General features: G+C 54.6%; 1 protein-coding gene across 1 annotated transcript in view; it reads right to left on the reverse strand.

Moving 5' to 3' along the window:
- Positions 1-6,099: 6,099 nt before the first annotated feature.
- AHRR (aryl hydrocarbon receptor repressor) overlaps positions 6,100-24,068 on the reverse strand; it is a gene marked incomplete at its 3' end in the record, with an annotated part of 70,387 nt that continues 52,418 nt past the window's right edge. The window contains exons 5-11 of the mRNA XM_082835558.1: positions 19,565-19,654; positions 13,290-13,419; positions 12,264-12,400; positions 10,505-10,692; positions 7,889-7,950; positions 7,513-7,657; positions 6,100-7,093 (exon numbers count right to left, since the gene is read on the reverse strand). Coding sequence (XP_082691684.1) covers positions 6,100-7,093; positions 7,513-7,657; positions 7,889-7,950; positions 10,505-10,692; positions 12,264-12,400; positions 13,290-13,419; positions 19,565-19,654 — 1,746 coding nt within the window. The remainder of the gene's footprint in view (positions 7,094-7,512; positions 7,658-7,888; positions 7,951-10,504; positions 10,693-12,263; positions 12,401-13,289; positions 13,420-19,564; positions 19,655-24,068) is intronic.

Consider the following 24,068-nt stretch of genomic DNA (forward strand, 5'->3'; position numbering starts at 1 on the left):
GGATCCCTGGGTCAGGAAAGGCCCCCCAAGAACACATAGCTAGGGGCCTGCGCTCCACTTGGGTTTGGTGTCCTCCTCATCCTAGAGGCTCTCACTGAAACTCACTGCTCAGCAGAAGCAAACCAGGAGCGTTTTTAGAGAGGCCCTCCAACCTTGGCAGGAGTAAAGAAGGGAGCCAGGTGGTTTGCTTCTAAAGCGTCCTGAGAGAACAGAGGTCTGATAAGCTCTAGCTTAGACTTTGTTAAATATGAAGAGAAAGTGCAAGCAATCCCACAGGGACACTAGGAAGAGAAAAGCCGAAGGATCATATGTAACTAGAAACACAAAGTAAGGAGTACAGATATGTTCAGATATATCAGTTATCAGAACACAAGCAAGTGGGGCTTCCCTGGTGGTGCAGCGGTTAAGAATCCGCCTGCCAGTGCAGGGGACACGGGTTCGAGCCCTGGTCCGGGAAGATCCCACATGCCAAGGAGCAACTAAGCCCGCGTGCCACAACTACTGAGCCCATGCACCACAACTACTGAGCCCGCGCTCTAGAGCACATGAGCCACAACTACTGTAGCCCACGGACCTAGAAGCCACCGCAACGAGAAGCCCGCGTACCGCAACGAAGAGTAGCCCCCGCTCGCCGCAACCAGAGAAAGCCCGCGCGCAGCAACGAAGACCCCACGCAGCCGGGAAAAAGGAAAAAAGAACACGAGTAAAATGGATTTTAAACCAACCAGCTATTTATGAGAAAAATATCTAGAACATAAAGGAACAGGATGGTTAGGTGTGGAGGAGGTTTGCACGCCGGCTAGTCCAGGCCCGAGAAAGCTGGTGTGGCAATATTAATACCAGACAAAGTGAGCTTTATATCAAAGGCACGGTCAGAGAGAGTCATTTTCTTAAGATACAAAACACATAAACCATAAAGGAGAAGATAGTTTGCCATGCTAAGATTTTAAACCCTTGTATTTTTTTTTTAATTCTTAGAAGACAAGCCATAGACTGAGAGAAAATCTTTGACGAAGCACTACTATCCTGATTTTAAAATGACACCCACAATTCACCAAAAACGGCAAACAAGTGCAGGACAGACAGTAGAGGAGCAGCCAGCGCACCGGGGAAGAAACCAGGGTGGGGCTGCCTCCCGGCACTGTCATGGTCCTTAGGGTGGCCGTGGGGCCCCTCTCCTGCCCTGCAGCCGACGCGGCCGCCAAACCGCGGCTCAGGGTCGCTTTCACCGGAAGCCCTGCCGTGCTCCCCTCCCTCAGACCTGCCTGTGACCCGCTGCCCCTGCCTGACCTCATCCCACCCTCTCGCTCCAGCCCGTAAGGCCCCTCCACCCCTACCCTGGACACTGTTCTGTTCCTGTCAAGTCTTGGCTCGAAGTCTGCCTGGCCCACAGAACTGCCACCTGGGCTACAGGACGCCAGCTGACCCATCTGCACAGCACCCACCGCCTCCCGATGCATCACAGGACTTACACGTTCTTTGGTCGCTTCTCTGCACCCTGTCCCCAGTCCACGTGTACAGGGATGTCAGCAGCATGAGTTCTGCGTCTTTTCTTCCCTAATATGTCCCCGGCGCTGTCACAGGGCCTGGTCTTCAGCAGGGGCTCAACAACCAGCTGAGTGAAGGAGGGAGGGAAATGCACATAAAACAACTCGCTGCCACCTCGCCCCTCAGAGAGACGGAGCTGAAACGTCTGACGGTACCAAATCGGTGGGGAGGTGAGACCCCAGTGGGCGCCGGTGGGCTGCTGCTACGGGCTGAATGCTGTGTCCCCCCAGATCTCACATGCTAAACTGCCCCCCAAGGTGATGGTGTTAGGAGGCGGGCCTTGGGGGGGTGACTAGGCCATGAGAATGGGACCAGTCCCCTTCAGAGAGACCTCACAAGACTCCCGTGCGCCTCCCACCAGCGGGGACACAGCGAGCAGTCAGCAACCTGGAAGCTGGCCTGCGCCAGACCCCACCGCCACCGCAGCCAGGCCTCAGGCCTGCAGCCTCCAGAGCCGTGAGGAATACGCATCTGTCGTTGATAAGACACCCAGCCTCTGGGATCTTCGTTCCAGCGGCCCGAACGGGCTGTGACAGCTGCCCGTGGCAGGACACCTTTGCAGGACGCCTGGGCAGCCCCTGGTGAACCCGCCCTGGTGAGGTGTGAGCCATGAGCACCCTCAGGTGTGTCCTCGGTCCCGCAGAGGCGCACTGGGCGGGGGTGGGGGGCAGCCGCTGGGCACGTAGAAGTCTGGGAACTACCCGCAAATCCACCGCAGCAGCAGGCTCGGTGGTGGGAGTCACGTGACGGCGTGAACATGAGTGTTGTCCAGCCCCAGGTCTCAAGGCCGTGAGTCTGAAGATCACAGACGGGGGGAGGGTGTGGGGGACGGCAAGCTGGGCAGGTGGCCTCCTGGGACGGGGAGCAGCTGGCTTATACCCAGCTGGCGGGGGCAGGTTGGCCTGGTCTCCCCAGGAGGGACAGGGAGTCACAGAGTAGAGACGGGGGTGGTGGCCTGCAGGATGCAGGAAGGGGGCCTGGCCAGGGCGCGACTGCTGCAGCAGGGGCAGATCCAAGCTCTGTACGGGGCACTTGACGCTGGTGCAGTTTGGGGGTGCTCCTTGGCCAAACAAAGGAAATGAAAACACGGCTCCCTGGGCTTGGGAGGAGTCTCCGCCTGGGCCCTGGTGACCTCCCAGCCCTGCCCACACACACCTGTCACCAGGTCCTGGGCGGGGCGAGGCCGACGCCACCACACACATGACACGGGGCCAGGCGTCTGCTCCTCGCAGGAGAGCTTGCGTCTGGGGTGTCCTAAAGACACCTGGGATGGTCCCCCTCAACCCTCAGTGACGGGCGGGAAAGGGAGGGAGCGCTGCGAAAGCGGCCGCCGGCGCTCCTCCTTTGGCCCTGGGTCCACGTGTGCTTTCTTTCCGCCTCGGATCTGGTGGTGAAGGACAGTCTCATAATATAAATTCGCCTACACACGCTTTAAAGGAAATAAATTTGGAAACTCAAGTAGACGTTTCCATTTACAGTAAACGTGTACTAACATGTATGATTTATTTTACATCAATATTGCAAATTTAATACAAACCACAGTATCGGAAATGTATTTGAAAGCTTTCTAAAGGCACTGAGAAAACAGTACAAATAGTTATATTATAGTGTATCCATTTTTAAAAATTCAACAAGTCAGTCTAGATATTGAAAACTTTTTTCATCCAGTAGAAACTGCAAAAATATAAAATATAATTTGTGTTTATCTCCTCCCTTCCACCCCATTCCTACATCATATTTGATTTTAATATTTTTCAGCTACATAGACAAAAGCTACAGGCAACAGAAAATACAAGCCCGTAATTAGCACTGTAATGACATTTTAAAGCAGGACTGGCCACACCTGACCTTCTACATTCCATCCTCACCTTCCCCACACAATTTTTCAGCAGGGGCATGGTTGGAAAATAACAAAGGTGCTGACTGAGGGACGTTTTTGTTTTTGTTGTTTTCTTCTGCGGTACGTGGGCCTCTCACTGCTGTGGCCTCTCCCGTTGCAGATCACAGGCTCTGGACGCGCAGGCTCAGCGGCCATGGCTCACAGGCCCACCCGCTCCGCGGCATGTGGGATCTTCCCGGACCGGGGCACGAACCCGCGTCCCCTGCATCGGCAGGCGGACTCTCAAGCACTGTGCCACCAGGGAAGCCCTGAGAGGCGTTTTGTTCCCACCGACCTAGCATGTCAGGACCTGGGCCCCGAGCATGATGGCCTCTCCAGAACGCAAGACCTGCAGCGCTGACGTCCAGAGGCTGAGTTCTGCATCGGCAACGCGTGACTTGTCTGCCCACCAACCGTGACCAATTTGGTGCAGTTGGTCCCGGGAGAGTGGGTGCATCTGAAAAGTTGGGGCACCGTGGCCCTCATGGGCGGGGACAGCTGAATGTCCTTCAGCCTGCAGCTCTGTTTTGGTTACACTAGGATCCGGCTACAGCGTGCAGACATGCAATGGTGTCTCTCAATTCCATCTTTTCGGTCCAGGGTTTTCCCACTTACGTGTTACGCGCATGCAGCGCACCTGTCTGCCGTACCCTGAGACGGGAAGGGCAGGCGTCACACTGAGGGGTGCCCCGGTGCATCCCAGGACCCACTCCTGTGCCGAGGGTGACATTGCACAGAGGGAGCTCCAGAGAGGCTGACAGTTACTTTTGAGAGACGGTGCAGGGCTGCCCGTGAGGAGCTGGGCACTTGGCGTGAATAGAAAGGAAGGAGGAAGTTTCCGATATTCCACCCCTTGTCTTAGGGATGAAATCTATCAGGTGTGCTGGGCTCAGCGTGAGAACTAAGTAGAGGGGGGGGGTGCTGAGCCAGCGGGGGGCGAGGGTGGGAAGCAGGTGGTCCCGACGGGCAGCCTGGCTGCCATTGTGACGGGGAGGGGGAGACTCTGGCGAGGGAGGGGGGGACAGCACAGCACCGATGTCACTTTTGCAAGGCCCCCGGGGGCTGGGCAGAGATGAGCAGGCTGCTGGGCAGGGCTCGGGGATCCCAGGAGGCCACAAATCGATGACTCCCAACCCTGGGCTCCAACGAGTAACCTCTGTCAGTCCAGGGAGAGACCTTCAGCTCCCACCACGCTCCCCAGGGGAAGCCCCTCCACGAAGCAGGCAGCTGCCTAAGGGTCAGAAGACCCGGTCCCGCCAGCCCAGCCCAGAGTCTGACAGGGTGACGATGCATTTAGCAAACAGCTTCAGCATTAACTCAGGAGCTGAACAGTGACACCCCAAAGCCACAGATGCCAGACAAAAAGACCTCCCGCTGAACGTGGCGGGGCTGCAAGGGGCCCCTGCCCGTCCCGAGCCTCCCGGGGCAGGTGGTCACATCGGTAAGGAGGGTCTCCAACCACAGCACAGGGGGGTCTCCGACCAGCTCCCTGCTCGGTGGTGATGTTGCCCCCTGGTGTTGTGTCCCGTACTAACTGCACCCGTGGCGTGGGGTCACCCCGGAAGGCACGGTGAACTTCGCCCTGAGCCACGAGCCACCCCTGGTGATTGCAGGTGACCTGCACTTTCCAATTTATTCTTTGCACCCTAATTTCCTGCGTTCAGAATGTGTTACCTTCACAATTTTTTCTTTTTCTTTTTTTTTTTTGGCTGCACCGCACAGCATGTAGGATCTCAGTTCCCCGACCAGGGAGCAAACCTGCGCCCTGCGTTTGAAGCGCGGAGTCATAACCACTGGACCGCCAGGGAAGTCCCCACAATGTTTTCGTTTTTGTAAAGCATCACCTGTCTGTCTCGTCTCTAATAGCTCCTCCTAGGATGGTGATTGGCGTCTCATTTAGAAACCTCTAGAGAGTCAGCAAGGCAGCTGGACAACTGGACTAACTCGTTCCTCTCCCTGCATCTTGTACTTCTCTAGACTTGCATATCCAGACCCTGTAAACTGGGCTGCGTGACGGGGTGAGAGGCAGATGAGCAAGATCCACCTTCGGGGCCCCCTGACAACACCAAGACGCTCGCGGAAGGAGGAGCAGGGTGGGATCAGGCCAATCCGCCCCCGGGCCGGCCTCAGCCTGCGCCAGCGCCTCAGGCACACGCACGTCGTCGCGGTGAACTGCCAGCCCGGTGCTGACAGCCTCTTCCGCCTGGAACTTCTGGACTCCGCCCAGGATCGGGCAAGTGGTCACCTGCCGCTCAACAGGCTTGATTCCCAACTTGCTGTCTCGGCAGGGGGACCCCCAGGGTGAGGCTGCTCCCCGAGGTCCACTCGCCGGAGGCGGCGTCGGGGAAGCCGGGAGGGGGGGCGCTGGGGGCTGCGGTCAGGCCAGGTCGCCGGTCGCCTGCCCCCGCTTGCTGCACCTCTCGGGGCGCTGAGTGCTGCCCGGCCAGGCGGCCCAGCTCACTCCGGCCTCTTTCTGAGAAGCCGTGTCCCCTTAGAGGGCAATACTGTCACACTTGAGCAGACGTGAGACCACTCTGCATTTAAGAACTTCAGTGGCTTTGGACGAGACACAGGATCTGCTATTGCACGCGCCTCCCTCAGGAAAGTCTCTGCCCCTGCACTGCCATCCCGGTCGGCCGAGGGACGGACGTCAGCCTTTGCAGACGCCTGCTCTACGGCAGGAACGTGCACTCGGGGTCTCTGGGTGGCATCCGTGTCGCCAAGGTGCTCCTGGGGAGCATGCCGGGTGCCCCGCCCTGGCCGTGAGCGGCCCACGGGGGCGAGTCCAGGGGCTCAAGCTTGACTACAGGCACAGGCCCGGGAGCCTGGCAGTCACAGCCCAGGCTGGGGGGTTGGTGGCCCCCAGCACAGAGGCGGGGCGGAGGCTCCAGGCAGGCGCAGTGTGTGGGGTGCAACGGGGCCAGCTCCCTTCCGGGCCTGGGGTGGGCCCCCAGCAGGCCGGGCCCCAGGGGTGGGCTGTAGAGGGGGTGCCTGGAGTCCGGCTCCATCTTCAGGTGCATCCTGGTAGGGAAAGTGACCAGCTGTCTCTTGGCCACGTCGCTGGCCCCCAGCCACGCCTGGCTCGGGGACACACAGTAGCCATCCGCCGCATCCTCGGACCCGGATTCGCTCTCCATCTTGATGGGCACATCGAGTGACAACATGGGGTTACACGGGACTCCCGGGGGCATTGGGATGCCTCGAAGCTTGTCCTCGGTGGGATAGCACCCCGCGGGGAGACGCTGCCCTCCTGGCCGAGGAAGCCCATCCTCCAGGCTCCCCTGAGGGAAGGGGCAGCTGGTGGGAAGGGGAGCCTGGCCCTGGTGGCCGTCCCGCAAGCCTGTGCTGGTCCGGCTGGCGCAGGGCCCGGGGGGAGGCTTTGGCTGGTGAGAGCCAGGTGAGCTCCTGACGGCGCGGACAGTGCCCTGGGTGCCCGGGTAGGGCAGGCAGGCGCCACGGGCCTGCGCGGCAGGGAATGGGTCACCCTTGCCGGGCTCCAGCTTCAGCTTGGTGCCGCCGTCCTGACCGTGTCTCCCCGGCGTCCAGTTCAGGTGCTTCGAGGGTCCCTGTGCCTCGAGGTGGCAGCTGTACGGGGGGACGTCCCTCCGCTCCCTTGGGCAGGAGGGGCCCCTCGGCAACCCCCCCAGTTCCTCTCCTCGCCCATCCCTGCGGGAAGAGACGCCCGTCAGACAGAGCAGGGGTAGCGGGGGCCCAAGGGGAGGCCCTGCATCACGATGGTGCCGGCCACCTGCCGGGGCTGCTCTGCACTGCCTGTGGTACTGTGACAGTGGGCCAGCCTCCGCCCCTCCTGAACGGGCCTTCCCATGGCCTCCCCAGCACCCAGAGGCGAGGGCAGGTGGGGCCTGGGAGGGAAGAGGGTTTCTGAGCAAAGGTGAGCACGGAGGCCGGGCGTCACCCGGGGGTCCAATCCGTGGGCAGAGCCACAGCCGTGGTCCCCACGTGAGTGATGACGATCCCTCCAGGGTGAGGAGTGGGTGTGGGCACCCTCTGTGCATCCCCACATCCCACTGAGAGAGGTTCAGCCACGTGGTCAAGGCTGCCGACGCCATGCCTCAGCCACTTACCCTGCGGCCCCCTCGGGGTGGGGGTGGAGGAGGTCGTGGCCGCCCCGCAGGCACAGGCAGGGGCCCCGGGTTGCCAGCCGGCCCCAGTGGCAGGCGTCTGCGGGCCTCCTGAACACAGACAGGCCGTTTCCTCCGCTGCCCCTCCCTGCCAGGATTCAGAAAAGGGGGGGGGTGAGCCGCACCTGGGCTGGGCGAGGCCTCATCCTCAGCGCCAGCCACGCATGACGCATGGCTTCCCCGCGACGCCCGAGGCGCCGGGCACCCTCCGTCCTCCCGCCCAGCCCTCCAGGCTGCATCGCCACAGAACGCAGCATGTCTCCAGGGGCACGGTCATTCTACCCATTTCAAAAAGACGAGGTGGAGAATTTAACAATACCTGCTAAGTAACTGGGTTTTCCGTGCAATTCTGGTTCACAGAGACTTGCGGCAGCTTTTGCTCTGCGAAGGACAGGAAACAGCAAAACACGCAGATGAAACGTGTGTGAGGGCAGAAATGACAACACGACCCGTGTTGTTGTCACACCCAAGAGCAGAAGATACAATGACTCACACTTTTTAAGCCTGTATAGATTGTAAAGCCTTTTCCCAGTTACAGGTTTGCTGAAAATTCCAATTCTCATCACCTTTCAGGCCAATGAAGCACTAATGAATTTCCTTCAGAAAGCAGACATACGCCTAAGATGACTTTCAGTGCATTTGTTTTCTTCTGCGTGGTCAGAATGGAAATACAGATTCCTCTGATTTGCAGTAGTTATTTGTGGTAGTTTACAAAGTCATCATGAGTACTAAGTTAGTGATACTGAGCCATCGCCCCAGGGGAGTGTGTACACACACACACACACACACACACACACACACACACACACGTCTCACAGATCTTGTAATCTTAGATCCTAAGGCAATGTGCAACTTATCCTGGGAGATCATATTTTCTTCATATTTCAAAAGCAAAAACAAGGCTCACGGGTGTTAAGTGATTTGCCTAAAGCTGCCCCTATAGCAGGTACGAGAATGGGATTCAAACCCCGTCCGACCGGCACCACAAGCCAGAGCTTCCTGCACTGCAGTTGGCCCTACCTCTCCATCTTCTGGGCGTCTGTGTAGGAGCCAGAGACAGAGCCAGAGCCAGAGACAGAGGTGGAGACGGAGACAGAGATGGAGACAGAGACATGAGGTTGGAGTGTCACCCTTAGCGGGGTGCAGATCACACACACAGAGCCTGTGAACATTTAGGTGTGAGGGGGTATCACAAAGTCCCGTTCAGGAAAAATTGTGAAGGACCTGAAATGCCTTCCAGCGACCACGACGTCCCTTCCGGAGCAACCCTCCTGGGCCTCGGGCTCCCGGGTTAGTTCCTCACAGCCTCTGAGCTCAGAAGGGAACGGGCATGACGCAGGCACCGAGGCCGGTTACGAATTCAGGTCAGAGCCGAATTCAGCTCCAGAAAACCTGAAGTTGAGAGAAGCTATTTGCTTCTTTCCTAAAATGTTGGCTGGCTCTTCCTCTCTTCGAGTTTTAATGATGTTCTGTACAATGTGTGTCTAGTACTCGTTGCACGGTCACTCTGTGGGCAGCATCCTAACCCTCACCGCACAGACCCTCGCCAGACCTCCGAGGGACGTCCAGGTGTCCACGCCGCCCAGGGCAGTGGCAGGTGAGCCGGGGAGCCCGCACCCACCGCCCCAGGCTCAGGGCTCCTGCGCGGCCCTGGCTGGGGGTGCCGTCCGCACACCTGCGCTTCCCCGCGTGGCCGCCGGGGGGCAGCAGGGTCTCTAGGAAAAGCGATAGGAGGGGACGATTTTCCCTCCATCTCGTTTGTACGGCTGGGGAAACACAGAAGAGAAGAGCTCATCGTGTGGGGCCCAGTTACCATCATCAAGCCAGAGAGCTCGAAAGCAGAGAACTCTGAGACGGCAAAGGCAGGTGGAGGGTATTTCTCCCCAGCGTTAGCCCAGTGGTGGGGAGAAAGCAGGTGCGGCAGAGCTGTCTCGCCGGCAACACACGCGTAGGTGTGGTCGAGCGTAATCTACGTGCTTTGTCGCACCTCACGTTTTAGTTGCTTCATCAGTTATTTTTAGAGTTTTTCCCCGCGGGCATTCTGTTTTTCCTTCCTCCTATATTACAACATCTTCTACCTTTGTAAAAAAGAAGGCATCTGTATTTAATTTTTAAATGCTCCAGAAAACTGCTGTCTTAACGAGCCGGCACGTGCGAGACCCAGAGGCCGTGAAGACGTGGCTCCACCTGCAAACCCGGGGCAGGAGTGGGGACGCAGGGGGCTCAGATCCCGGTCATCTGAACGGGCGCTGAGGTCAAAGGGGAACCTGGGTACTGAGGAAGGCCAAAGAAGTGGGTTGGAGACTCAGGTCTCCTGACATTCTGCCCCTGGTCGCGGCACAGGGGAGGGTATTGAGGAAGAAGAAAGGCAGACCTCAGACGCCTCTCCTCTTCCCCGGGGTCTCCCTCGCACCACGGGAAACACGGTTTGCACGCGCACAGCATCTTAATCTCTCCCAGAACCTGACCCATGCAACACAGACCTAGCCCATCCCTAGAATTACAGACAGGAATCTCCCAGAAAACCTAACTCTGGAGAGCCAAGAAGTCGCGGGGTGGCGCGATGTGTGCGGGACGCCTGTCTGCAGCGTGTGCCCCAGCGGTGGGCCTGGTGTTGAGGGAGGGCACGCAGAGAGAGGCAGGGAGGCTGCGGTCCGGCCTCCCGTCCCGCACGGGGGACACGGGCCCAGGTAAGTGGAGGGCTTAGGCATGAAGAGATGCAGCAGTGTTTGTGCCACAGTCCACAAGTATCAGTGAAAGGTTTTCTTTTTTCTAATAGCTGCTTCCTACGTGATGTAGTAACTTTAACAACAACAAGCTTCTCATTACATTCCTTGCTGGAAATGAAGGAGGGACAGACAGAAGATACTAAGTGTGGAGACGCTGTGTTTGAACCACCAGGATGGGACCGCGGCTGCTGGGGGCTCTGACTCACTTTGTGTCCGGCGTGGCCGAGGCGTCCACCCTGTGCTTCGCCCTCAGACACACACTCTGCATCTTCACCGCAGTAGGCAGGGGCGCCACGACGCAGAACAGGGAGAGCCGAGGGGGCAGGGCGGCTCCCGACGGGGCCCTCCTCTTCTGCCCGAACAGGAATTTTAGTTTCCCTTGAAACTGCATCGTCTGGTGTTTCAAAGACAGAAGCGAAGGCATGTTCACAGAGTGAATCATCGACGCGGTCAAAGGCCGTGGAGCTCACATTCCCGGGGACAGAAAGCCAGAGAGCTCTGATCCCGAGTCTCTGAGGAGCCATGAACCAACGCGTCTTCCACGCTGGCCCTTGGGACAGGCGCTCCCTACCGCCTTTGAATGACTCGGGGTTTCGCTAGCATCCCCGTAACATCCTCTAACCTTCCAGTGTGTTCTCATGTGTGCACTCATGGGTGTGAGGGTGTGCGAGCCCTCACTCGGGAGTGTGAATGTGCATGGACTTGGCTGGAGCCACCAGGAAGCCCCCCAGGAGGATTTGCTGGAGCAGATCATCTCTGAGGACTGTTCTGCATTAACCGTCCACTTCCAAATTGTCATTCATTGACAATTGTCATTCATGGTGATAAAACTTAGGGACAACTTGATTTGTTTATCTGGAGCGCACATGGTGCAAGTTAAAAAGCCAGAAAGTAACTCTGGAGTTTGTGATAAAAGCAAATAAAAGATCTCCCTATTATGGAAGAGTTGATCTATAATTGAGTTAGTTCACAGGTGACTTCAGGGTGCCCCAGCCCTGGATGGAGGAATAAGCCCACAGATGGCGGCACTCTTTCCCTATCCCTCGTCTGTCCATTCGCCCCTCCCTCCATCCTTCCATCTGTCCATCTATCTCTCCCTCCATCCACCATCCCTTCATTCACCCATCCATCTGTCCATCCCTCCATTTGTCTATGACTTTATTGGGTGAACAAATGCTTGCAGAGCACCTGCTATGTGATGGTCACATGCTTGGTGGCGCAGTCAGGGCAGTGGTGCTGGGACATCTTTAACATCCAGCTCTCCAGAGGGAAAAAGCCCTGACTTTTAGTTTTTGACGATTTCTTCGGTGTAAAAATTCCCACCATGGCTGATTTCGAGCTGCCAACCTACTATCAGCTGGATCTCTATATTCCTGAAGTTTCGACAACGGGCTCCCGTGGGCAGCCCCACCTGCCGGGTGTGGACAGGCTCTGCACAGGCTCAGGAGCAGCTGTGGTGAGCCCGGAGGCCACGTGATGCCGCTGCCCACTGCCCTGTCCTCGGCGCTCCGCTGGCCGTGCCGGACCCCTTTCCCGCACGTGCACGTGCAGTGACCAACCTCGCAGTAAAGTATGATGAGACACTTCGCAAACTGATTTCTTTTGCTTGTGTCCTCTACTCGGTGCTTCTGACACAGCTTCACTTCAGCTTAGGTTTCGATCTCTGCCTCACCGTACAGTAAAATCTACCTACATCCACGCAGAGGGAAAACTATCTTAGTTTCCCACAGAACTGAGAACAAAGTATGATCAGGACAAAAGACTTTCTGGACAACCAGCTGACTGCCTGAATAAGAGATGAGCAGCGGGGTGCAGGGGCTTGCCCGTGCTTCATCCGCCCCAGCGGACCTCCCACTTCATTCTCACTCACCCGCCGTCACTCAGCCTTGCCACATCAAGGCCGGAGCCCGCGTGCCGCCAGCACCCCGGCCCCTGGCTTCTCCCGCCCAGCAGCCGCTCACTCACCAGGAAGCCCGAGGTGCTGTCCAGCAGGCAGCGCACACGGCAAATGAAGCACCGCGTCAGGAAGGCCGAGTACTCGGTGGGCCAGCCCGCGGCCCCCTCCTGGGCCCGGAGCAGCCTCCCCAGGACGGCGTCCTCTCCTGGCCGCGTTGGCACAGGCGGTGGTGGTCAGGGAGAAACCGGAAACACACTCTGATAAGCAAGTTCGTAATGTAACAGCGAGCTATCAGTACGTAACACACACGCCTGCCCCAAACTGACACCTGACCCTGAGCATCCCTCCCGCCCTGACTAAGTCAGGTCTTTGCCCTCGAAAACGGCGTTTTGGTACAACCGCGTGTGTGACGGACACACGTGAGACTGTTGACCAGTTCAGGGTTTTTGGTTCTGAGCTCTATAAAACTGTGTCGGCACCCGGGGGTTGCGCTTTTCTCTAACTTTACAGGGTAACTCATGCTGCTGCGTGAAGGTGTGCTGCAAAGTCCTCCTGAATCACGGACTGCTGGTGGGGAGACGTGTGGGAGAGCCAGCACTCCCTCCCCCCGCTCTGGACCCCAGATGAACGCCGCCCTTCCCCTCGAGCTCCCGTCGGCTCTGCAGTCTCTTGGGCACTTGGATGCCTGCCCGGTGCGTCCAGTGGGCAGGGGCCATGGATCCGGGACTTTGTAGGGGCTCTCGCTCACAGGGGGCAACGTCCCTGAACAGACAACAGTCTCTGGGGGATTTTTTCTGGTAAATCTAAAGTGAGTGGAAGGAATTTCCTGGAAGACGTGCGTCTGAGGGGGAGTTTGCAAAACCAGAGACAAGTACCGTGGCTTCTCGGCCTCACGCCACGCCCCGGGGGGGCACAGAGCAGCAGCCCAAGATGCAGGGGCACTCGGGAGCCAGGGAGCCACGCGGGGCTGGAGGAGGGCAGGGCGGGGCACGGGATGAGGTCTCCGAGGAGGGGGCATCCACACTGCACCAACTGGATGGGAAGGAAAGGGGGTGATCCGTGTCTGAGTTAGACCAGGGCCCCCCAAGACCCACCTGTCTCTGAGAGCAGGTTCTGCCCACACCCAGCCTGGGGAGGGTCCATGGCCCAGTGCAGCTGCCGGCAGAAGTCCTGGCGGTCGTCCACGTGGATGTAGTCGTAGATGTTCTGGTGCATCACGTCCGTCTGGAACATGGCAACAGTCATTTTAGCCTTACCCTGAGTGAGTCTCCACGCTTTATGCCAGTGTTAATAACTGCGAAAATGCTCCTCCATCTGTCAAAGGCAAGTCACACCTGTGAAGAGAAAGTCCCTCCCCGGAGGACGTGACCACATGGCCTGGACACTAGGCACCCGGCTCACGAGGCGCAGAGCCGGGCACACTGCGGGTGCCCCCCAGGCCAGGCGGTGCCTTCAGGGGCAGGTCGGGGACTCAGAGACCAAACGTCACTTGGGGTCAAGATACCCACTTTTCCAAGTTGACTCCAACCTCACCAAGCTGTGCGTTTGTGTTTGGTCACCTTCCAGCTTACCTGTTATACTTGAATCACAAAAGTTAATTAAGAAAGCATCCCTGTGAAGTGAGCTGGGGGCCACCAGGTGAGATGGGGGCCAGGCCAGCACTTCCAGTCCTGACCACCACCACCCCCGGTAGGACGCCGCAAGGACCCACCAGTCCACAGCCCTCTCTCTGGTGCTGGATCCTCCCACCTGCTCGGGCCCCGAACGCAGAGGCCAACCCACAGGTCCATGCTGGGAAGCTGCGGTCTGGGGCACAAAGGCCACTGCCACGGGCTACGAAGACTGGCTTCATTAGACTCTACGGTTGCTGTTGTCGGCAAAAACGTCCGCAGAGTGTCGACAGATGACGAGCCTGGAGCACATCTCCCCACTACCCTCTCTTAACTGAAGGGCATCACTCATTACCCGCCTGGGAGCCCAGCCCGCCAGGTGCTGTCTGTGACCTCTTCAACTGGTCCATTTCTGAGTTTCCATCATTTCTCAACTGGATCCCTGTAACACTAGATGGAGGAAAAGTGCCTGAAGGATGAAGACTTCACAAATGACGTTACCTCCTTAGAAGGTAACAGGTAACCCCACCCAGAGTGGATGAGGTGCCGCATCTCTCCACAGGTCCTCCTGTAACTGGCCCCCGGACATCAAACGGGTAGCCTCAGAAAGGTAGAAAATGAGTATGACCGTAACTCGAAGGCCGGACTCTATCCCCTGTGCGCCCCCCAGCCCAAGACGCTGTTTTCACAGGAACGACAGGACCCTGAGGTCAGAAGTGACTGTGGTCCTCGGTCAGTGCTGTCCAGCGTCAGGGAGTCTGGCGTGACTGGGGACCAACTCATGGTGGACGTGGGCACACCTGACTTTCCCTCCTGCTGAGACCTGGTGGCACCTGCCGCACCTTCTGGTTCTCACCCGCCTGGCAGCTGGCAGCCTCACCTGGAGGCTCCCTCTCACCAGAGGCTCCCACCTCACCTGGTAGCTCTATGGTTACAAGGGCACATCCCATTGCCATGCTTTCCTAATACACTCTTGTGATTCAGGCGTAACGCATAGGCTGAAAATTGCCCACGTCATAAATACGCAGCTTCACCACCCAGTCGGGAATCAGGACCCCTACAGCATCTCAGAACCCCTTCCCTCCACCCTCCCCGGAGGCGGTCGTGGCGCAGAACCCCGCACTGCCGGCTGATACTGGATGTAAATGAAGCGCTGTGACCTCTGTGTCACATCACAGTTGCGTGTGACGGCGGTGTTTCAGCCCCACCATCGTGTGGTACTCCACTGTCAGAACATACCACACTGATTAGTCCACTCACTGCTGGGCCCTCTGAGTTATTTCCCGTCTGCGCCTGTTACAGAGGCTGCTGCTGTGTCTTCGAGGGCGTTTCTGTTGGATGCACACCCAGGAGTGGAATGAATGGGTCACGGAGTGAGCAGAGCCTCAGCTTCAGTGGAAAAGGCCGCACAGCCGTCCAAAGTGAGCACACGAATACGCACTTCCGTGGTGACAGTGTGTGGAGCTCCCGTTGCTTTATGTTCTGGCCAACCTTTGGTATTTTCAACGCTTTCTCTTTTTTTGAGCTACGGTGGTGGATGCATCATGGTTTCTTTTGATGGCTTTAATTAGCACGTCATGAAGACTAACGAAATTGAACATCTGCTCACATGTTTATTGGTTTTTAGACGTGTGTGTGTGTGTGCGTGTTGCTCGCTTCTGTCTTTCCCATGATTTCCATCGAGCTGTCTTGCCGGTTTGTCAGCGCTCTTCATCCTTCTGGACAGGAGTCCTTTCTTGGGTGGATTCCTTTGCAAAACTCTTCTCCACTCCCTGGCCTCCCCTGCTGCTCTCTTACTGGGTCTGGCACAGCCTGATTCATCAATCTCTCCTCATAGACAGGGTTTTAGAGTTTTTGTCCTGTCTATGTACTCCGTCCTCATATACCTCCTAACTCTGCCCTGTTATCTTCTAGAAGCTTCCACCACCCACCCGACATTGACTGTGCACGGTGTGAGGTAGGAGTCGAGCCTCATTTTGTTCACGTGGATCCAGTTCACGCAGCACCATTTACTGACGAGACCAGCGCCCGCCCACCTCTCGGCAGCACCAGCTTCACTGTGACCCGCGGCTGCTCTGAACCTCCGCTCTGTCCTGTGGGTCCACCTGTCCATCTTCCACCAACCCCACACGTCTCAGCCACTGAGCTCGACGGGCAGTCTTGTCTCCGGGATTGTACGTCCCAGGGAAAATCACACCCCCCACTGCCCTGCCGATGGGAATGCTCCGCCCTCTGCATTCCCAATTAGCTTGTCAGTTTCCTCCCAGGGAAGCTGCTCGGTTTTTACGGCAGTGTTATTAATTAATGTCATTCTATAACTTGATCTGATGTCTTTATGATAATAATATCGAGTCCTCCAGTCCATGATATGGCATACCCTTCCATTTACCTGGATCTTCTTTAACTTCCTTAAATAATGTTTTATATTCTGTGTGGAGATATTGCATATCATTTGCTTGACTCATTCCTAGGAATCTGGTGTTTTTCCATCCTGCTTTGACGGATGGCATTTTCCCCTCCATGGTTTTGATTAAAGGAAAACAATTGCGCTGACCTGTGAGCGCTGGATACGTCTCACCATAAACTGACATACAGGCACTGGGATCCAGGTTATTCTCTGGTGCGTTTTAGCAGGTGACCCCAAGCCTCGCAGAACCCCAGGGCCTCCCTGCTGCCCCATTTGCCGTCTCCACACACCTCAGATGATTCACCAATGGGACGCAAGGTGTGGGTCTGTGGCTTAACAGGCACAGGAGGCAGGTTGACTTGGAGACATCGCTGACCAAGGTGAATTTGAAGACCAGTTATCTGGGGTGAGGAAACCAAGTTGGTAGCAACTAGTGTGGCTGCCCTTCATCCTTCCTAATCTCCTAGGGTCTGATTCCTACAAATGAGGTCAAGAAAAATAAATGGTGGGAAACGTGAGAAGGAGGGGAGAGAGTAGGTAACAATGATTCAAACAGCACAAAACAGGCCCTGCTTTGGTTGGGTCAGGCGGTCTTCATCCTGCCTCTAAACCACCCTTTGCGGAGTTGAGGATAAAAGTATTGATACAACCGTTTTCACAAACGGCTCGTTCCAGCAGTAACCATCTCTACTTTCTGTGCAGAGAGGGCGCATATCCACTCTCCATGCCCGTGGATTCCTTCCACAGACCGTCACATCTGCCCCGGTTCACATGGGGACGAGCTGCCCCTACCGCAGACCTCCGAGAGAACAGACAACATCTTGAAACAGCAAACGGCAACAGCGACTAAAATATACATCTAAAGCCTATCCATTCGTCTCGGAGAGCGCTAAGTGCAAGATGCTGAAACGCTGCACCCAGGTTGCGACAGGAAATACCTGGTTCCTGACTTTTCGTAAGGCGTTTTGCACAAGAAGCTTACAATAGCACAAAGCAATCCTAACATGCTCGTGAAATACTTTGCATAAACTAGAGGCACGGCCTGATTTAATGGCATTTGGAAACAATTTCTTTATAATAAAAGGCAAAATTTTTTTTTGTTTTCACTTCTAACGCTTCAGCGGAAATAACCAAGTTCCAAGAAACCAGAAGAGCCAATTAGCAAGTTCAGACCCGGAAGCAGGTCTCCTCTGCAGGGCTTTTCCCACGAAGGTCCTACCGGGTGGTAAGACCTTCGAATTACAGCCAAAGGCAGGTGGCTCTGGGCGTCTGGAGAATTCACAGAGCAACTCAGGCGACAGTGATGGGAACGAAAAGAAATTCTGAGCACGCAAAAGGCAGACCGAACCACGTTTTTCTAGATCCAGATCCTGCACACGACCTCCAGGGGAGCACGTGGAAGGCTGCGCTATTTGGGGCTGGAATCCCTCGTGCCCACGGCCTCGCGGAGTCACCTGCCGTCCTGGAGGGGGCGCTGCTCCAGGGGACCCTGAGCCCGAGCCTGCACCCCGGCCACGGCCCCCGACCTCGTGCGAGCGCGGCCTCCGCACAGCGGCTGCAAGGCGGACCGGGTAGCCCAGCTCCCGCGTCAGGAGCGCCCCCAGCGCCCTGGGGCTACCGGCCGCGGCCTCGCAGCCCCACCGCGCGGAGGAGGAAGTCGGGCGACCCCGACTCGAAGGGGCGGAGCCGGCTCCCGAGGCCACGCCCCCGCGGGGGCCGCGCCTCCGCCTGCTGCTGGGCCACAGGCCGTGACCGCGCGATCGCTGCCCGCGAGGCCGCCCAGGCGGTCCCGGGGCCAGGACAGGGCCTGGCGGTCACTCTGTGCGGGTCCAGGTGGCGGGAAAGTCAACCTGGAAACGAGCGTGGGAGGAATCGAAAACGATTCAAATGAGGATTTTCATGGAAATTAGATCACGGGCCCCATCGGCCTCAGGGGCTCTGGCGGAGCTCAGTTCTCAGCCTGTCGGGGACCGGGCTCTCACACCTTGGCTTCCGCTGCCCTCAGCTTCGGGCACCCCCTTGGTGCTCGGCCCATCCAGGGAGATTTTCGTTCTTAACGCCAGTCTGGCCTGTCCCCGCTCCCTCGCTTGGCTCCGATCCCGGCTCTGCAGATACTTCCCCTCTGCCGGCAGAGGTACCCCGGCCCCGCGGGGCCGTCCACGACCTCCAGGCGAGCACCCCTGTCCCAGTCTCGCCAGCGTCCCAGCGGGTGGGCGCCTCGGGGGACTCTCCATCCCCCAGGGGCCGCCGCCTCGCCCCAGCCACCGGGGGGTGGGCGGGGGCGTGGTCTCCGAAAAGTGCTCCTCCCGGGCGCCGGGGCTCCGCCCTGCGGGCGCTGCTCCCTCTGCACCCACTGTGTCTGCAGCCCTTCCTCGCTCATCCTGTGTCACTCGGCGATGATTCTTTACACTAAACTTACATTAGTGTGAGTTTGTAAATTCTGTATATTAAGCCGTGCGAATCACTGCACAGGTCCTGCCTCCGGATGTGGCCCTGAGGACGACACACTGTTCTCCGTCCCTCCAGGTTCTGTTTTGTTCTCTCGCAAATCCACCTGTTTTTGTCTTGAATTCCTCAGGGAGGCTGCCAGTGCCGCTGGCCCGTGGCTTCCTCGAGTTGATAACTCCGCACCGCGAGCTCCCTGCAGAGGGTTGCGCCTGGGGGGTGGCCCCTGGCAGAGCAGCTGCGGCCACCGTGGTGCCCGGCTTGTCCTCGGACCTCAGCCGTCGAAGTTCCAGAGCCGGGAGGCTGCACCATCAGGCTGGTGACTTTGGGCTGGGATTTCTCGCGAGAGACTTCTTTTCCCTCCCGGAGGCCAAGCCAGGTCCTTCTTCCTTTCCTGGGACTTTTCATTGAGCCACCCTTCTAGGACCCGGTGTTGCATGGGACTCCATCCAGCTCTGCCCCAAGGTCTGGAATCATCCAAGCTAGGCTGGCCTGGGGCAACGTTCCAGATGAATTATCTGTACACCAACAAGAGCGTTTCCAGAACACACTACGTCCTGACTGTACCTCGTGTCTGGGCTTTGAGACACCAATGCACAGATGAGGACAGGTCCACTGCCCTGGCCCTGACCAGCCTCTCACGGCGAGGAGCCCGGGACGCCCGGCCTCAGGCAGCACAAGTCGCTGCCCTTTAGACGGGGGACGCCCAGGACACTGTCATGCCTCTCGCTGTGACCCTGGGCCCTAGACAAAGCTAGGTGTGCAACTCCTCATCTGACAAGAGCTCCATGATTTAAAAAAAAAAAAACAAAGAAGCTTGATTTTAGAGACATTTTAAACCTCGAAGACAACGCGTACTTTCAAGGTAACAGAACCGAACCGCGGCAGATAGAGCAGCTGTGCTTACCTGGTGGAAGCCCAGATAGTCCACGATCGTTGCTGACGCGTAGAATATCATCCCTTCTGCGCTCACCACCAGAGCAAAGCCGTGCAGGGACTGGAGAAAACAAAACATCGAGTTGGCGCCGAGATGCCTTTGTGAGATCACTCAAAATGGGACAGTCACGCGTTGATTCTGTTCAGCTTTTCAACCGTTTCTCCCCCGTTTTGTGGTCTGTATTCATAACCTCCAGAAAGGCCCGCTTCTAATTTATTTATGACCATTTTGCAAAAGGTCCCAAGCTAGCAGGTGACACGGGAACTTGGTCACAGTTTATAAGGCCCAAGACCAGGGTTCTTCTTTTTCTAATGATTATCAAATTCATGCTTTATAAAATATACACCGTCACTATGAGAAGACACGCCAGTACCTGAAACAGAACAGAACCTTTATGCCACCTTGTGGATTTCCCCATTCATGCACCCTCCTCTATACCATGTTCTGATTTTTCTAAGAATTTTTATCATGAAAAAATGTTGAGCTCCATCAAGTGCTATTTCTATATCTACTGAAATCATCACATAGATTTTCTTTACTCTATTAATGTGGTGAGTTACAGTGACAGATTTTCTGATGGTGAAATCATTCTTGCCTACGTAGAGTAAACCTTATCTGATCATAATTTTTAATATGCTCTTGGAATTGATTCATTTCACTTACGAAATATTCATTTATATTTAAGGAAATCCAGCCTAGAAGCTTCTCTCTTTATTTTGGTGTCAAGTATACCTAATCTTCCCTCTTTTTTCATTCTCGGGACCCACTTATTTACGATGAGAATGATGTATTCCTTGAAAGTCTGGTTCACCTCACCTCTAAGATCCTCCAGTTTGGGTGCATTTTGGGAGAGATGGTGAGGGAAAGGGGGTGGATTTTAGTACCATGTCAGTTTATTTATTTTTTATTATTATTTTTGTGTGTGGTACGCGGGCCTCCCGCTGTTGTGGCCTCTCCCGTTGCGGAGCACAGGCTCTGGACGCGCAGGCCCAGCGGCCATGGCTCACGGACCCAGCCGCTCCGCGGCATGTGGGATCTTCCTGGACCGGGGCACGAACCCGCGTCCCCTGCATCGGCAGGCGGACTCTCAACCACTGCGCCACCAGGGAAGCCCCATGTCAGTTTATGTAATGGTTGTTAGTGTATTCAGGATTTTTCTCTTATATCAATTATGGCATTTAAAAATATTTTTTAGTAATGCACTCATTGCATCTTGATTTTAAATTTACTCATGTATGTTATTCACCATATTTTTATGATTATTAAATTTCCGTTATATCTGTAATTATTGTGGCATGTGCTGTGTTGGGCTCAACTTAAAGTCTCTCTTTGTTCGAGAAGCAGGCCCTCCAACCCCTCTTGCACAGGCTTCCCATCACTAGTGAGGATGCACGAGGGACCACGGCCACTAGAGCGCATGCCGACGCGCATTCTACCTACCTATCTGTATCTATCTATCCTCTGGCATCATCATCATCACTTTGATACAGGAAATGGCAGCACACTCTGTGTAGGTCCTGGTGAGCGTCAGGCACCATACGTGGAACAGCTCATCCAGTTCTGCATCACCTCCACGAGGTAGGAACAGTCTGATTCTACTGGGCCAATACAGAAGCTGGAGGTAAGGGAGGTTCAGGCAACGGGATAGTGGTGTTCAAAATTTTTCAGTTTGAATCTTTAACATACAGACATTTAGAGACCCTTTTTTTTTTTTTTTTTAATTTTTTGGTCGCACGGCATGCAGGCTCTTAGTTCCCTGACCAGGGATCGAACCTGCGCTCCCTGTAGTGGAAACGAGGAGTCCTAACCACTGGACCGCCAGGGAAGTCCCCAGACATATAGAGACTTTAGCTTCTATGAAGTTTGTAGCTATCAGCAGTGTATTATAATACCCATTTCCCTTAATTCTTGACCATGCTGGATACCTTTTTCTTTTTTTCTAATCTTTGCCAATTTTATAAGTGATAAATTATCTTACCATCATTATAATTTTCATTTCTTTGATTATTAATGAGATTGAAAAAATTTCATACATTCATTGATAACTTGTATTTCTTCTTTGGTAAACTGCCCATGCATGTCATGTGCTGATTTTTCTATTAGAGTTTATACATATCAATATCTAAGAGCTTTTAAATGACTGATACCGAAGATTTCTAGGCAGCCACCTAAATTCAAATCCCCACACTTCTAAAAAATGACGGAGAACAACAAGAATAGGTAAAACTACACAAATCTGCACCCCCATCATAATGAGAACACAGAGAGGTGATGAACTTCAAGTTACATATAAGCAGAAAAGGCAACATAAAGTCCCGGTAAGCTTACGATGACTGTTTCAAAAGAACAAAGTGTGTAATCCCTCCTCAAGAAACTAGAGAAAGCAGAGACAATACAATGTAAGGAGAGGGAAAGAAGAATTTAAAATAAGAGAAAAAACAATGAAAATTGTTTAAGCAGTTAAATGATAAAGATTGTCAACAAAGTGAAAAATTGCTTCTTTAAAAAGATTAATAAAATTGATAAACTCTTAGCAAGATTGATCAAGAAAAAGACAACTTACGGACACCATGAATTTTAAAGAATACATCATTACAGATCCTACAGACATTAAAAAGATAGTGAGGAAATAATAAAAATGATACTCAAGAAATTAATTTACCAGAATTGACCCATTAGAGATGGAAACCTTAGAAGATCGATTTCTGTAGAAGAAATAAAGTTACCAAGGAACTAACCCAGGATAATGCACCAGGCCCAGATGGTTTTACAAAGGAATTCTACCACATCTTTAAAAATCAGGTAACACCAATGCCCCATAAATCGTCTCGGAAATAAAAAGTGAAGGAAAGTTTCTAATTCTTTGTAAGAAGTATAACACTGACACTTGATTCTGATAAGGAAAATACAATAAAAATAAAATTGCTTACTTTGACTACTGGTGCAAATATGCTAAATAAAATATTAGCAAACAGACTTCAATTTCACATTAAGAAAAGTATACATCATGACCAAATGAATTTATTCCAGGAATGCAAAGTTGGATATCAGGAAATATTAAGAAATTCATTAATATAATACACCACATTTATAGGTCTAAGGAGAAAAACCTATGCTTATCTTTATTTTGGGCTGTGTTGGGTCTTCGTTGCTGCGCGTGGGCTTTCTCTAGTTGTGGTGAGCGGGGGCAACTTTTCATTGCGGTGCGCAGGCTTCTCATCGTGGTGGTTTCTCTTGTTGCAGAGCATGGGCTCTAGGCGTGTGGGTTTCAGTAGTTGCAGCACATGGGCTCAGTAGATGTGGCTTGTGGGCTCTAGAGAGCAGGCTCAGTAGTTGTGGCGCACGGGCTTAGCTGTTGCGCAGCATGTGGGATCTTCCCGGACCAGGGCTTGAACCCATGTCCCCTGCATTGGCAGGCGGATTCTTAACCACTGCACCACCAGGGAAGTCCCTATGATTATCTTTATAGATGGCAAAAAGCTTTCAACACAATTCAACACTCGTTCCTGATAAAAACACACAAGAAAATAGGAATTGTGGATACATCTTAACCTGGTAACATGTGTGTGCATGTTGTATGTGTGTGTGTCTGTCCATGTTATTCCCAAGGTAGCAACTTAATGGGGGAAATTCTAGGTGTTTCCAGTATGATCAGGAAGCAAGGCAACTACGCTATGACATCCCATACTGGGCTGTGTAAACTACACCCCCGACACACAGCCTGCCACTGGTTTTGTAAATGACACTTTACTAGGACACGGCCACACCTGTTCATTTACGTATTGTCGCGAGCCACTTTTGCACTACAACAGCAAGGCTGAGTAGTTACGACAGAGACAATATGGCCCAGGGGTCCCCAGTGCCCAGGCCGCACAGCAGGAGGTGAGCGCAGCGGGCAAGTGAGGGAGGCTTCACCTGCCGCTCCCCGTGGCTGTCCGTCACCAGCATCCCCGCCTGAATATCCCCCCAACCCCATCCGTGGAAAAGCTGTCTTTCATGAAACCAGTCGCTGGTGCCAAAAAAGTTGGGGACCGCTGACATGGCCCACAAAGCCTGAAATATTTCACCATCTGGCCATTTAAAGAAAGAGTTTGCTGACTCCTGTCCTGTAGTATCTGGGGGGTGTTAACTGCTGCAACTAGAAGAGAGAAATCAATGGGAGGCCTAAGAATTGAGAAAGTAAGACGATGGCTATTTGCAGGTGATGCCATGGTTTGCTCAGAAAACCCTAGAGAATCAATGACAAAATAACTCAAAGAATTCAGTAAGCAGCAGGGATATCAAATCAAATATATATATTCAATAACCTTTACATACGAGAAAAATGACCATATTAGAGGACATCATGGTGGTTAAAACCCCATTTACAAAGAAGACCCGGGACTTGTAAACTCAACAAGAAATGTGCAAAATCGATGCAAAGAAAACGTCAGATCATCTCAACAGGGCTTCCCTGGTGGCGCAGTGGTGAGAG

This window comes from Leucopleurus acutus (genome assembly GCF_964270905.1).
Source record: "Leucopleurus acutus genome assembly, chromosome: 3".
In the NCBI taxonomy this organism is placed as follows: Eukaryota; Metazoa; Chordata; class Mammalia; order Artiodactyla; family Delphinidae; genus Leucopleurus; species Leucopleurus acutus.